This window comes from Bombina bombina, unplaced genomic scaffold, assembly GCF_027579735.1.
Source record: "Bombina bombina isolate aBomBom1 unplaced genomic scaffold, aBomBom1.pri scaffold_790, whole genome shotgun sequence".
Taxonomy (NCBI): Eukaryota; Metazoa; Chordata; class Amphibia; order Anura; family Bombinatoridae; genus Bombina; species Bombina bombina.
In genome coordinates, this window is record NW_026512962.1 from 160,654 (window position 1) to 176,338 (window position 15,685).

The 15,685-nt window shown below is 38.1% G+C and overlaps 1 protein-coding gene across 1 annotated transcript; it reads right to left on the bottom strand.

Moving 5' to 3' along the window:
- Positions 1-9,139: 9,139 nt before the first annotated feature.
- Positions 9,140-13,961, bottom strand: LOC128644640 (oocyte zinc finger protein XlCOF6-like). Its single transcript, XM_053697169.1, has 2 exons — positions 13,845-13,961; positions 9,140-11,967 (listed from the first exon to the last, which is right to left on the bottom strand). The coding sequence occupies exons 1-2, from the start codon at positions 13,861-13,863 to the stop codon at positions 9,971-9,973; spliced, it is 2,016 nt and encodes a 671-aa protein (XP_053553144.1). The 5' UTR covers positions 13,864-13,961; the 3' UTR covers positions 9,140-9,970.
- Positions 13,962-15,685: the final 1,724 nt, after the last annotated feature.

A 15,685-nucleotide genomic window follows, 5' to 3' on the forward strand; every position in this document is an offset into this window, starting at 1 on the left:
TTCCTCTGTTACTGTACAAAACCTCAATAAAATTACACTAAAAAACAAACAAACAGCTTTTACCAGGAGTGCAAATTATCTGGTCCAAAATTGAAAGTAGAGTGGTGTGGAGAGCGGCTTGGGATGCAAGAAATTTGGAGGCTTCCAGACGGAAGATAAATAGAACAATATCTTATGTTAAAAAAAAGTTATGGGGATTCTGACTTGGGCATGTGGAGTTTGAGGGGGAGTCGGGAGATGTTTTTACTTGCAGTTGGAGTGCACCTAAATTAAGTGGGGTTGCACTTGCTTAACTTTACGATCAAGGATGGTATTCTAAAGACCTTGGCAGGGTGGGGCTGTGCTTGGCCGGTGTCTGAGCTGTGGTGGGGTGTTTGTCCTAATCTCTAGAGGCTTACACCTAGGAGGAATTTAAGTGTATCCCCTGTTAGGATAATAGGAGAGTAGTTATTGAGAAAGTGCCCTCCCCCCAAGGTGGGGGGCGTGAGATTCTGTTGAGGATAAGGGCAAGCACTATGTTTGTTAAAAGTTAAAGTATTATGTTGAATAATATTGTTATTTAATAAAATGAGCTGCAGCCTTTTCATACCCAAATTGGAGTGAATGTGTATTTATTTGATTGGGTCAAGAATGACTTGACAATGTGAGGTCAAGGGAGAGCCCAGATGACAATATGGAAGGAGGGTTATTTTACCTCACTGGGATGGAATGGGATGAAAGATAGGGCAAGGGGTGGGATCTCAGCTAAGGGCTTATAAGCCCTGAAAATGAAGGCAGCTGCCTCTCTTTTCCGGAACAGCAGGGCAGGCAAAGTTCCCGCCCTCCCTCCCCTTTTTTTAGAAAGTTGTTGGTGAATTATGAAGTCACAGCTTTGGCGGGGTGCTTGTTCTAATCTCTAGAGGCTTACATCTGGGAGCAATTAAAGTATACCCCCTGTTAGGCTAATAGAGGAGGAGTTATTGAGAATGTGCCCTCCCCCAATGAGGATAAGGGCAAGCACTATGGTTGTTAAAATGTAATGTTGAATAATATTGTTATTTAATAAAAATGAGCTGCGGTCTTTGCATACCCCAGTTGAAGAAAATGTGTATTTATTTGATGGGATCAAGAATGACTCTCTGATCTAAAAGGCAGAATGAGACCCCAGCAACTGATAAGCATTCCTTGCAAACGCTGACACCGTTTGATGTGTGTTTGTGTGTCTGGTGATCGGGAGGAAAGCTTGTCAGCTGCTAGGGAGTAATTTTTCATGAGAAAACGAAATTTATAATGCGACAGAGAAAAAAGCATTGCTGGTTTAGATTTATCATGTCTGTCCTACCTCTAGAAAAATCCCTCATAGTAGTAGCTGACACATTGTTCACGCACCGGCTCTTCAGTCCCCACTCTTCTCTGCCTCCAATCTTATAGTTTTATGCATTCTGTAACTAGTATGTAAGTATGCTAACACCTGCTTCCTCTGAAATGGAGGGTGAATCTAAAGAGAGCTGTGCGCACATTAAAACCTGTGTCCACACAGCTTAGAGAAACAGTGCTTCTGAGACTCCTCCCCTCTGCCCCCGCTCTTTGGGATGCCCGTGACTGCATAAGGCTGGTAAGTGTAGTTCCCACCACTGCACAGGAACATTAGGTGCCAGTATATCGGGCCATGCAGATGAATGCATAAAAATATACAGTTTCATTGTCTTATTGTTTTATTTTGGTTAGTATAATAAATGTATAATTTTTATGTATATTTGTATGCATTCATCTGTATTAAAGGGACATTATTATTTTTTTTATTATCATTTATTTATAAGGCGCCAGCAGATTACGCAGCGCTATACAAAGAATAAAAACATTACAGGGATACAGTAATACACACACAAGTACAGTAGGGGTAAATAACAGTTGTAGGTGCAATAATTGAGTTATACAAAAGGAGAGGAGTGCCCTGCCCTTGAGCACAATCAGTAGTAGTTCACTTTAAATACAAAGTAGCCTACAGGTAGAGAAGCTCTCAAGCTTACAATCTAAAGGAGAGGGATTGGACACAAAAGGTGAGGGAGAAGGGAAATATGTCTGATATAAGGCAGGGTAAACAGAGTGAGTGATGACATAGGGAAAAAAGTGTATGGTGACTGAGCAAAAGAGATTATGAAAAGTGTAAAAGAATGTAGTAAAATGTCAGTACAAAGGCTGTGAGTCTGAAGTGGTTTCTATATCCTGGATTATTAGTGACAGCTGCACATAATTACTGTTAGAAGGTGTGTGTATATATTTAGGTAAACACTTTGATATGGTAATATAAAATGAAAAATCATATATATATATAATGCAAGAAAAGAAGAAGATAGAAAAACAAAGAATTCACAGTATGCCCTGTGCCAGCACAATCTATAATTAATCAATTGAAAATTAGAGCAAAATAAACACTGAATGATGAGGTCCCTTTATGACTGGAACAGATCCCTACACAAAACTAATAAAATGCCTCTAATTTCATAGGAAAAGGTACAATATTTTATTCCACAATAAATCTAATACAATAAATGTAAAAGGATTAGTAAATGTTTTAAAATTCTAAACTGATGCCTATCTACCAATAGCCATTGGGATGATGTACTAGGTATGAGAGCTCTTTTGGATCCTTGTCAAATGGGGGATAGAAATTGATGGATATTTATTACTGTTCATGTGATCTCTAATGACCTAGGGGTCAATAAAAATCCATTCTTGTTGGAATGCTAACCCCCATTAAAAATGTCTTTATTTGTATTCCCAAAGTCCAAAAGTCTGCCCGAATACAGATGATTAGAAAGTGTGTAAAGACAATTTAAAATCCAAACACAATGTTAATTGTCGGCAACAATAGTAGTTAGTAGTGGCGATAGTGGTAAGGCAAACCAGAGAGTTATTAGCGGTTCAGTTAAGAAGTCAGTGCAGTGATTCGGCAAGCAAACAGTTATTAGCGTGTCAGCAAATTGCAGGTCTATGTAAGGCTGTAACTTTTCTGTGAGAATCCCAAGTCATGTACTTTGGGAGACACAATCTACTTTCCAGGGTACAACCTACTGAGGTATATTCCTCGCCTAAGTGAATCCTTTATTTATACAGTATCAAAAAGGATCGATCTCACCAGGTTTCCTTCGTCGTCGGGATCTCCACCGTGGCAACACCAATCACTTATCGGCAATGATATCCTGCTGTTTCAACTGTTTGAATCTCTTCACCTGTGCCTTTTTCCACTTTATGTCGCTTTAGTTAGTTGTCAATTGCGCTTGTCCACACTTTCTATCGTACATCCAATATTGCCTCAGTAGTTCCTCATAGGATAGGATTCCTTCGGCTGGCCTAGCCCGAAGGCTAAAAACACAGAGACGCTACACATGTTTCGCCGCAGGGCAGATTGTATGCTCCTCATGGCGTATGGGGGTTAGCATTCCAACAAGAATGGATTTTTATTGACCCCTAGGTCATTAGAGATCACATGAACAGTAATAAATATCCATCAATTTCTTTCCCCATTTGACAAGGATCCAAAAGAGCTCTCATACCTAGTACATCATCCCAATGGCCATTGGTAGATAGGCATCAGTTTAGAATTTTATAACATTTACTAATCCTTTTACATTTATTGTATTAGATTTATTGTTGAATAAAATATTGTACCTTTGACGATGAAATTAGAGGCATTTTATTAGTTTTGTGAAGGGATCCGTTTCCAGTCATAAAGGGACCTCATCATCCAGTGTTTATTTTGCTCTAATTTTCAATTGATTAATTATAGATTGTGCTGGCACAGGGTATACTGGGAATTCTTTGTTTTCTTCTTCTTTTCTTGCATTATTTATTACTATAGTTTATGCCCCCTTGCACCCCTAGATATGCGAGTATGAAGATATTTAGGGTTATCTAAAATCGATAATACCCGTATTGTTCCGAGTATACGCCGCTCCTGATTATAAGCCGCACCCTTAAAGTTTGGTGCTATTTTAAAGAAATTTAAATTTTAACTTAAAATAAATATACAAATTACTGTCTTCTCTTAACCCACTCAGCCTCCTTCCCTCACAAAGTGCCCAGTACTCACCCTATTAACTACCTACCTACAAGCCTCCCCTCAGCCCTCCTCACCCTCTTAGCCCCCTTCTTCCTCACACAATCCCCTCCTCACCACTTATCATACATCCCCAATCCTGACTCACCCTCAGCACACACACATCAGGTGGCTCCCACCCTGGCCCATCTCACTCCCATCCTTTGTGCTATAGATATTTACTTGTATTCTCAAAGGGGTTACACTAGTAGTAGGTACCAGTAAATAAAATACAGTACTGTTAGATGACTTTGAGATCAATTTTAGTGTACCTCAATCCTGTCACGCTGCCGCCTGTGTCACAGCTGATACCGGTAACTCACAGCAGCTCCTGCTCTCATCTTAAAGGGACACTGAACCCAAATTTTTTCTTTTGTGATTCAGATAGAGCATGCAATTTTAAGCAACTTTCTAATTTACTCCTATTATCAATTTTTCTTTGTTCTCTTGCTATCTTTATTTGAAAAAGAAGGCATCTAAGCTTTTTTTTTAGTTTCAGTACTCTGGACAGCACTTTTTTTATTGGTGGATGAATGTATCCACCAATCAACAAGGACAACCCAGGTTGTTCACCAAAAATGGGCCGGCATCTAAAGTTACATTCTTGCATTTCAAATAAAGATACCAAGAGAATGAAGAAAATTTGATAATAGGAGAAAATTAGAAAGTTGCTTAAAATTTCATGCTCTATCTGAATCATGAAAGAAAAAATGTGGGTTCAGTGTCCCTTTAAGCCCATCACACTACTATCCTGAGCACTTCAATGTGGGCCGCGGTTTTGCTGGGGGATATACTGTGCCGGACATTTGCTTCTGTGTCATGGTGTGGTGGCAAATTAAGAATACAAGTTTGAGAAGGAGATTGTCCCTAATGCCCCTCCTATCAGGGAGTGTTGGGTGCGGGAACTTAGGTTGTCGTCTGTAGCTGACAGAATCTCCAGGAAGCCCAGGGTTTGTGCCAAAATCCCTCCCTCTAACAAGAACCGCGCTCCTGCTTAACCCCGCCCCCCACCCCAACCACTCACAGCTACATCCCGAGTATAGGCCGCATCCCTGATTTAAAGACTTACATCAGGGAGTGCGGCCTATACTTGGAACAATACGGTATATCATTGGATTGAGCTGACACTTCGAACCACTTATATATATATATATATATATATATATATATATATATATATATATAAACCTCTGCAATATACTCTCATTATTTATTTTGTCCCATTTTCCTGTAATTCCATTCTGAAATTGTGAGCCTTCAGTTCCTGTTAGAAATGGAAGTGCAAAACACTGTTATATTCCACACAGCCATTGGCTGCACACACTAGTGACCTAATTATAACTGTCCCTAATTTAACCACAACAGAGAAGGTAACCTAAGTTACAACATGGCAGCTCCCATTGTTTTATAGACACTAACATTTTACACTTATTTTGTCAATATTTAAACAGCTAATGAAACTTTATAAAATACCTCTACATGTTATTCTCAGACTAATCTTTTCTTTGACTGCATCATTCTATTTATCATTTATTAAGTGTTTAATGTCCCTTTAATTCTACTTGATTTTTGTTCTGCATATTTACAGCGTCTGATTATATTGCTGCTTGTTTTATTTTGCCTATTTTACATTGCCTGGCTTCATACTTTAGCCTGTTGGCGCTCCTATTCAACCTAACATTGTATCTCTTCTTCCTTGATCCTGTTAGGTGATCTAGAATAGTGAGCTTGTATGTTTCACTGGCGCCGTTAACTATTTCCTGTGTCTATTTATTGCATTATTAGTGACTGTACATTTGTGACACAGATAATATCCCGACACACAGCTGATATAACAATACTATTAGACATTAAATAGTGAGTCAGTGTCGTTATTTCTATGTGTTTATTGCATTATTAGTCACTGTACCTCTGTGACACACAGATAATATCCCGGCACACAGCTGATATAACAATACTATTAGACATTAAATAGTGAGTCAGTGTCGTTATTTCTATGTGTTTATTGCATTATTAGTCACTGTACGTCTGTGACACACAGATAATATCCCGGCACACAGCTGATATAACAATACTATTAGACATTAAATAGTGAGTCAGTGAAGTTATTTCTATGTGTTTATTGCATTATTAGTCACTGTACGTCTGTGACACACAGATAATATCCCAGCACACAGCTGATATAACAATACTATTAGACATTAAATAGTGAGTCAGTGAAGTTATTTCTATGTGTTTATTGCATTATTAGTCACTGTACGTCTGTGACACACAGATAATATCCCGGCACACAGCTGATATAACAATACTATTAGACATTAAATAGTGAGTCAGTGACATTATTTCTATGTGTTTATTGCATTATTAGTCACTGTAGGTTTGTGACACACAGATAATATCCCGGCACACAGCTGATATAACAATACTATAAGACATTAAATAGTGAGTCAGTGAACTTATTTCTATGTGTTTATTGCATTATTAGTCACTGTACGTCTGTGACACACAGATAATATCCCGGCACACAGCTGATATAACAATACTATTAGACATTAAATAGTGAGTCAGTGACATTATTTCTATGTGTTTATTGCATTATTAGTCACTGTAGGTTTGTGACACACAGATAATATCCCGGCACACAGCTGATATAACAATACTATAAGACATTAAATAGTGAGTCAGTGATGTTATTTCTATGTGTTTATTGCATTATTAGTCACTGTACGTCTGTGACACACAGATAATATCCCGACACACAGCTGATATAACAATACTATTAGACATTAAATAGTGAGTCAGTGAAGTTATTTCTATGTGTTTATTGCATTATTAGTCACTGTACGTCTGTGACACACAGATAATATCCCAGCACACAGCTGATATAACAATACTATTAGACATTAAATAGTGAGTCAGTGAGCTTATTTCTATGTGTTTATTGCATTATTAGTCACTGTACGTTTGTGACACACAGATAATATCCCGGCACACAGCTGATATAACAATACTATTAGACATTAAATAGTGAGTCAGTGAAGTTATTTCTATGTGTTTATTGCATTATTAGTCACTGTACGTTTGTGACACACAGATAATATCCCGGCACACAGCTGATATAACAATACTATTAGACATTAAATAGTGAGTCAGTGACGTTATTTCTATGTGTTTATTGCATTATTAGTCACTGTACGTCTGTGACACAGATAATATCCCGGCACACAGCTGATATAACAATACTATTACACATTAAATAGTGAGTCAGTGACGTTATTTCTATGTGTTTATTGCATTATTAGTCACTGTTCGTTTGTGACACACAGATAATATCCCGGCACACAGCTGATATAACAATACTATTAGACATTAAATAGTGAGTCAGTGACGTTATTTCTATGTGTTTATTGCATTATTAGTCACTGTACGTCTGTGACACACAGATAATATCCCGGCACACAGCTGATATAACAATACTATTAGACAATGAAAGTATACGGTAAAGTTGTTTTCCTAGGAATAATTAGTCAGTTTATATTACAGTCTCAAGGTGTTTACTGTCCCTTTAGTCAGATCTAGCTTTGTGCTATCTTGTTGTGAATCCTTGTTTAATGAAGATAACATTGTGACAAATTTAATAAGATGATTACCTAGAATATAATTTTATTAATTATCTGTTATTATTTAAAGTCATTTAAAGGTGCAAAAATGCTCTAATAAATGAGATCAGTTTATTATTTTACCACTGATTGCATATAACTATATAGATGATACAAAGAAACAGAAGCGCCACATGGTCTAGCACTGTGCATACTGTTGTAAGATGATATATGAGAAATTTGCACTCACATTTGATGATGCACCCCTCTTGGTGCAAATGGAGCAGGCTGGAATGTAACAGTCACCCAGCAGACGGCCTCCGGTGTGGCTCAAACTTTAATGGTTCAGGATGCGATATCACAGTATAAGAAGCACCAAATATCAGGTTTATAGTAGATAAAAACAACACCCTGTAAAGGATATGATGTAACAGAAGCCCACATGGCCACACACCCTCTCACTGTATGGGACTTAAATATTTTTATTTTATTATATCATCCTGTTTATTGTATTCAGTTGTTCACCTTTGTTACAGACTGTTATAATATCTATATCACTGATTTCCATTAGCCCAAGGGCGCCCCCTATTTATTTATTCTTTTATATAACTATGTGTTTAACTCCTGCAACATTTGCTCTAGAGCGGCACTGTACTACTGGGAGCTAGCTGATCATATCTTGTGGGCCAATGACAAGAGGCAAATGTATGTAGCCACCTATCAGCAGTCAGCTCCCAGTAGTACAGTTCTGCTGCTAGGAATATTTACATATTCTTTTCAGCAAAGGGTATCAAAAGAACAAAGTAAATTTGATAAAAGAAGTGAAATTAAAAGTGTCTTAAAATTACAAATTCTATCTGAATCATGAAAGTGTAATTTCCTATCCATTTAAGTACAGATAATGTCTGTGTATAAAGTCTTGCTGGTAATTAATAATCTGAGTTGGTGTAAGCTGGGGGGTTAATTTGATATTGTTTTAAGTACTGCTAAAGGGACAGTAAAGTGAAAATTAAACTTAAATGTATTGGAAAGAACATGACATTTCCAACAACTTTTCAATTTAATTATATTATCATTTGTGCTTAGTTCTCTTAGTGTCCTTTGTTAAAGAGTAACCCTGTGTGAACTCATGAGCGTGCATGTGTCTTCAGACAGCAGAGCTTGCAACAACATATATAGAATTGTTATACATAGTTACAAACACTGCCGCACAGAGTGCTAAATACATGTGCATGCCCCTAAGCTCATATCAGCCTCCTAGGTTTACTCTTTAACAAATTATACTAAAAGAACAAAGCAAATTATATAACAGAAGTAAATTGGAAAGTTGGGTAAAATTGCTGCTCTGAATTATCAGCGTTTAACTTTCATTGTCAGATTTGGCTTCTGTATTTGATGATGTTTTCCTAATTATTCTGTGATATTGTGTTTTTAATTATACAAAAAACACAAAATACTGGTCTGGATTACAATCACTTTTTATTTGCAGGAAAAACCATTACATCATTATATAGTCAAAAGGAGCATTACATGATATCTGCACACAATGGTATAAATATACCTAACACTTGTGCTCTTGATACAAAGGGATTTATCAGATATATAATGTTCCCTTTTAGTTATAGTAGCCATTTAAATTAAACTGATTATGATCACGTATGTTACTGATATTGTGTCTCATTAAATAAAATCAGTTTCCCCTCAGTAATTCCTCTGGTATATAACATGTACAATGCTAAGCATCTATTGCTATAAGAAAAGGTTTATCCACATGATGTGAACATTAAATATATCTCCCAGATGTCAATCATTTGAGACTGATCTTGTTTATTTAAGTTTCTAAAGCTCTATTCATATAAAGACTCCTTTATTCTGTAAATATAATTATTTTCTCCCCTATGTAAATCAAATGTACAACTCCTAACACTGGCATATTAATAATAAACACTGGGGGTGCTTTGGTGGTGAATGGTTGTGTAAACTGGTCAGTATGAGGACAGATTTGTATATTCCTGTGTGGTGTTTGTATTCTCTTGCATTGATATGAGAGAAACCGAGGTGCACATATATAGAGGAACAAAGGACAGCAGGAGAGCACTTCCAATCTGGGGCTTTTATAACTGGGATTTATAAAGTATTATTTACAATAACATCTATTTTGATGCATCTATTTAGAGTGTGTGTCCTCTTTAGGATATTTGTAAAATGGTTTGTACACTGTATATAAAGTTTGTGTGTAAATATTTGGTGTTTTGTTATACCGGATTTCAATAAAAAAAACTTTTTCCACTTTCTAAACATGTGAAAGGTTTCTTCCCTTGTGAATCATTTGATGCTTTTTCAGATTACTTATTTGTGTAAAACTTTTTCCACACTCTGTACATGTGAAAGGCTTTTCCCCTGTGTGAATCATTTCATGTTTTTTCAGACTGCTTATTTGTGTAAAACTTTTTCCACACTCTGTACATGTGAAAGGCTTTTCTCCTGTGTGAATCCTTTCATGAGTTTTCAGACTACTTATTCGTGTAAAACTTTTTCCACACTCTTTACATGTGAAAGGCTTTTCCCCTGTGTGAATCTTTTTATGTTTTCTCAAATTACTATTATCTGTAAAACTTTTTCCACACTCTGTACATTTGAATGGCTTTTCTCCTGTGTGAATCATTTGATGCTTTTTCAGTTTACTTATTTGTATAAAACTTTTTCCACACTCTGTACACGTGAAAGGCTTTTCCCCTGTGTGAATCCTTTCATGTTTTTTCAGACTGCTTATTTGTGTAAAACTTTTTCCACACTCTGTACATGTGAAAGGCTTTTCTCCTATGTGAATCATTTCATGAGTTTTCAGATCACTCTTTTGTATAAAACTTTTTCCACACTCTGTACATGTGAAAGGCTTTTCTCCTATGTGAATCCTTTCATGAGTTTTCAGACTACTTATTCGTGTAAAACTTTTTCCACACTCTGTACATGTGAAAGGTTTTTCTCCTGTGTGAATCCTTTCATGAGTTGTCAGACAATTCATTTGTGTAAAACTTGTTCCACACTCTGTACATGTGAAAGGCTTTTCTCCTCTGTGAATCCTTTCATGCATTTTTAGACTACTTATTCGTGTAAAACTTTTTCCACACTCTGTACATGTGAAAGGCTTTTCCCCTGTGTGAATCTTTTCATGTTTTCTCAGATTACTATTTTCTGTAAAACTTTTTCCACACTCTGTACATTTGAATGGCTTTTCTCCTGTGTGAATCCTTTCATGCTTCTTCAGATAACTCTTTTTTGTAAAACTTTTTCCACACTCTGTACATGTGAAAGGCTTTTCCCCTGTGTGACTCCTTTCATGAGTTTTCAGACTACTATTTTCTGTAAAACTTTTTCCACACTCTGTACATGTGAAAGGCTTTTCTCCTATGTGAATCCTTTCATGAGTTTTCAGACTACTTATTCGTGTAAAACGTTTTCCACACTCTGTACATATGAAAGGCTTTTCCCCTGTGTGACTCCTTTCATGAGTTTTCAGACTACTTATTCGTGTAAAATGTTTTCCACACTCTGTACATATGAAAGGCTTTTCCCCTGTGTGACTCCATTCATGAGTTGTCAGACAATTCATTTGTGTAAATTTTTTTCCACACTCTGTACATGTGAAAGGCTTTTCCCCTGTGTGAATCTTTTCATGTTTTATCAGATGACTCTTTTCTGTAAAACTTTTTCCACACTCTGTACATGTGAAAAGTTTTCCTCCTGTGTGATTCTTTTTACGAGTTTTCAGATTATTCATTTGTGTAAAACTTTTTCCACACTCTGTACAGCTAAATGATTTCTCCCCTGTGTGGGTCCTTTCATGAGCTATAAGTTTTGTAATTTGTATAAAACATTTGTCACACTCAGGCCATGTGTGTGGCTTCTTACCTGTGTGAATTTTGGGATGTTCTAGGAGATAAGACTTATATCTAAAGCTTTTCTCACATTCTGTAGATATGAAAGGTCTCTCCTTTGTATGAATCATTTGGCTAGACTGTAGACTTTTCTCTTCTTTAAATTTTTTTGAAAACTCAGTAAATGTTTGTGGCTTATCCTCAGGGATAATCATTTCACTAGATAAGGCATAAATGTTGTCCTCTTGTTTGATGACTAAATTACTCTCTGTACATAATGATTGCTGCCCAGTTCCTGCCAATTCACCATCTCTTTTAAATAACTGCTGTGATTTCCCCAATGTTTGTGAATATTCATTAGTGTCTAAAAATGTTGGAGTCTGTGGTATCATTCTGATGCTTCCTGTAGTGACTACATAAAAAGAAATGAAATAAAGAAAAATAACAATATTTATTATTTATAATATAATCCATCTCAATAAAAAATCATATTCTTTTATACGTAACAACATGTCTTCCATTTTGTGTTTATTTTTAAATGTATTTACCTGTAAATCACAAATTAAAAAAATGACGACAAAGAATGTTGCATAATGTTCTCAGCCAGGGAACAAGTACATATGTATTCTGGGCAAGAGAGGTGGCACCCACCATCCTCATTTAACATTGCACAAGCAACTGCACATACAGTGCTGCATGGTCATGCTCAACAAGTTGGGTGAGAACATGATGTCTTAATTATCACAGACTATTAATCAGTGTGAGATGTTTTCAGAGGGTAAGAAGCAGTGATTTTACAATACTTTTAAGCTTTCAGCTGTGGTTGTTTAATTTATATAAACAGCCAAAAACTTTATTAGTTTAATAATATTTACTGCAAAATTAAGCACACAAATCAGGGGTGGTTCTGGGGTGGGAACACTCACTGGGAACAAGGTAGTCATTTAAGTGTACTTATGGGTGTTCCATGAGCGAGGTCAGGGAAGGGGAAGTTGGAGTTGCAGGTGTTCTAAGTTCAGAAGTCTGAGGTTAGCCAGTTGTTGGACATGATCGGTCTAAAAGGACAGAGGGGGGAGTAGTATTTCCTTTCATGTAATTGGCAACAGTCCATGAGCTAGTGACGTATAGGATATACATTCCTACCAGGAGGGGGCCGAGTCTCCCAAACCTCAAAATGCCTATAAATACACCTCCCACCACACTCACAACTCAGTTTTACAAACTTTGCCTCCTATGGAGGTGGTGAAGTAAGTTTTTGCTTGATTTTTCTTTTATGATAAGCGCTTCTCAGCATATTGAAGACGAATTCCTCTCAGAGTACAGTGTTTGTCAGAGGGATGTGAAGAGAGTATTGCCTATTGATTTTATGACATATACTCACGGGAAATCTTTTCAAGGGTTCTCTGTTATTGGTCATAGGGATTCATCTAATACCTCCCTTTTCAGATCGACGATATACTCTTATATACCATTACCTCTGCTGATAGTTTTCAGTACGGGTTTGGCTATCTGCTATATGTGCATGGGTGTCTTTCATAAGTATATATCATTATTTAAGACAATCTCAGCTATGGTTTGGCGCTTTATGTATTAATATAAAGTTTTAAATATATGTATGTTACTTCTATTTGCCATGAGTCAGGCCTATGTATATTTCCCTTTGCAGACTATCAGTTCCAGTATGGGAATCATGTTTTAGAAAGTTTATTTTCTTACCTGGGGAATAGTCTCTTTTTCAAATTGACTTGATTCTCTTTAATTTCGAGGGCAAAATTAGGCTTGTAAGGTCGCAAAATGCTGTAATTTATTGCGTCATTCTTGGCGCAAGTTCATCATTTCCTGCGTCTTTGTTGATGCCAGGTTGTTTGGCATGAAGTTGCGTCAGTTATGAAGTAAGTTGTGTCATTTCCGTATGTTTGTTGCCACCATAAAAAAATGTTTCTACTTCATTTTGCGTCATGCGCCATACTTGGTGCCAAAAAATTTGGTTTTATTTTACCCCACTTCCTATATGCCTCTTGCCTTCTTTATGTTCAGAGGGCTATGCTGTTTGCATTTTTTCCCATTCCTAAAACTGCTATATGAGGAAATTGAATATTTGTCTAAATGTTATTTTTTCTTTTACATTTTGCCCTGACCCTCATCCCAATGAGGGTTGCTCTTTCTTTATAACTATCACAAATGTACATACAAGATGCAGATATAAATATAATAATTTATATTTGTTTAATGAGTGATCTATTCTATTTTCCCATTAATTAAAGTCAGCATAATATCTATTTTACTCACCTAACACATATGAGTTCATGCTGATAACAGGCTGCAATGTCTGTGCTCAGGAAGAAGGTTCCCTTATTCACTCCAGTTACATCAATACCTGATATCTCTCAGTGCTCTGGCCGTGTCTGTAAAATGTATATTAAATGGTTTAAACAGATAATAATAAATAATGGATTTGATTTACTGTACGTATGGTATAATAATAATTAAAGGCACGCATAACAATTCATGTGATACAGATCAGCTGTTTAGGTTATTACATATGTGATGTTGATTCAGCAAAAGTATTTAGTAGAGTTAACACTGTGTGTGTTATAATTGCCCCTTAAAGGGATATTAAAGTCCAAATTAATCTTTCATGATTCAGATAGGGCATGTAATTTTAAACAACTTCTCTAATTTAATAGAGGGGGGGAGAGAGCGCAAAAGAGAGGGGGGGGAGAGAGAGCGCAAAAGAGAGGGGGGGGAGAGAGAGCGCAAAAGAGAGGGGGGAGAGAGAGCGCAAAAGAGAGGGGGGAGAGAGAGCGCAAAAGAGAGGGGGGGAGAGAGAGCGCAAAAGGAGAGAGAGAGCGCAAAAGAGAGGGGGGAGAGAGAGCGCAAAAGAGAGGGGGGGAGAGAGAGCGCAAAAGAGAGGGGGGAGAGAGAGCGCAAAAGAGAGGGGGGAGATAGTGCGCAAAAGAGGGGGGAGAGAGTGCGCAAAAGAGAGGGGGGGAGAGTGCACAAAAGAGAGGGGGGAGAGAGCGCAAAAGAGAGGGGGAAAGAGAGAGCGTGCAAAAGAGAGGGGGAGAGAGAGCACAAAAGAGAGGGGGGGAGAGAGAGAGCGCAAAAGAGAGGGTTTGAGAGAGAGTGCAAAAGAGAGGCAGGAGAGAGAGAGCACAAAAGAGAGGGGGGGAGAGAGAACAATAGAGAGGTAGAGAGAGAGCAAAAGAGAGGGATAAGAGAGAGAAAAAGAGGGGAGAGAGAGAGTGCAAAAGAGAGGGGAAAGAGACAGATCAAAAGAGGGGGGAGAGAGAGCATAAAAGAGAGGGGGGGAGAGAGAGCGCAAAAGAGAGGGGGGGGAGAGAGAGCGCAAAAGAGAGGGGGGAGAGAGAGAGAGCGCAAAAGAGAGGGGGAGAGAGAGCGCAAAAGAGAGGGGGAGAGAGAGAGAGCGCAAAAGAGAGGGGGGGGAGAGAGAGAGCGTGCAAAAGAAAGGGATAGAGAGAGAGAGCAAAAGAGAGGGATGTGGAGAGAGAGAGCAAATGGGGGGAGATAGAGTGCAAAAGAGAGGGGGAGAGAGAGAGAGAGCGCAAAAGAGAGGGAGAGAGAGAGAGCGCAAAATAGAGGGGGAGAGAGAGAGCGCAAAATAGAGGGGGAGAGAGCGCAAAATAGAGGGGGAGAGAGCGCAAAATAGAGGGGGAGAGAGAGAGCACAAAAGAGAGGGGGGAGAGAGAGAGCGCAAAAGAGAGGGGGAGAGAGAGAGCGTAAAAGAGAGAGAGAGAGAACAAAAGAGAGGGATGGAGAGAGAGAGCAAAAGAGAGGGATGGGGAGAGAGAGAGAGAGAGAGAGAGAGAGAGAGAGAGAGAGAGGGAAAAGAGACAGAGCAAAAGAAAGGGGGGAGAGAGTGCAAAAGAGAGGGGGGAGAGCGCTAAAGAGAGGGGGGAGAGAGAGCGCAGAAGAGAGGGGGGGAGAGAGAGAACACAAAAGATAGGGGAGGAGAGAGAGAGTGAAAAAGAGAGGGGGAGAGAGAGAGCACAAAAGAGAAGGGGGAGAGAGAACAATAGAGAGGGGGAGAGAGAGCAAAAGAGAGGGATGGAGAGAGAGCAAAAGAGAAGGGAGAGAGACAGAGCAAAAGAAAGTGGAGAGAGAGAGAG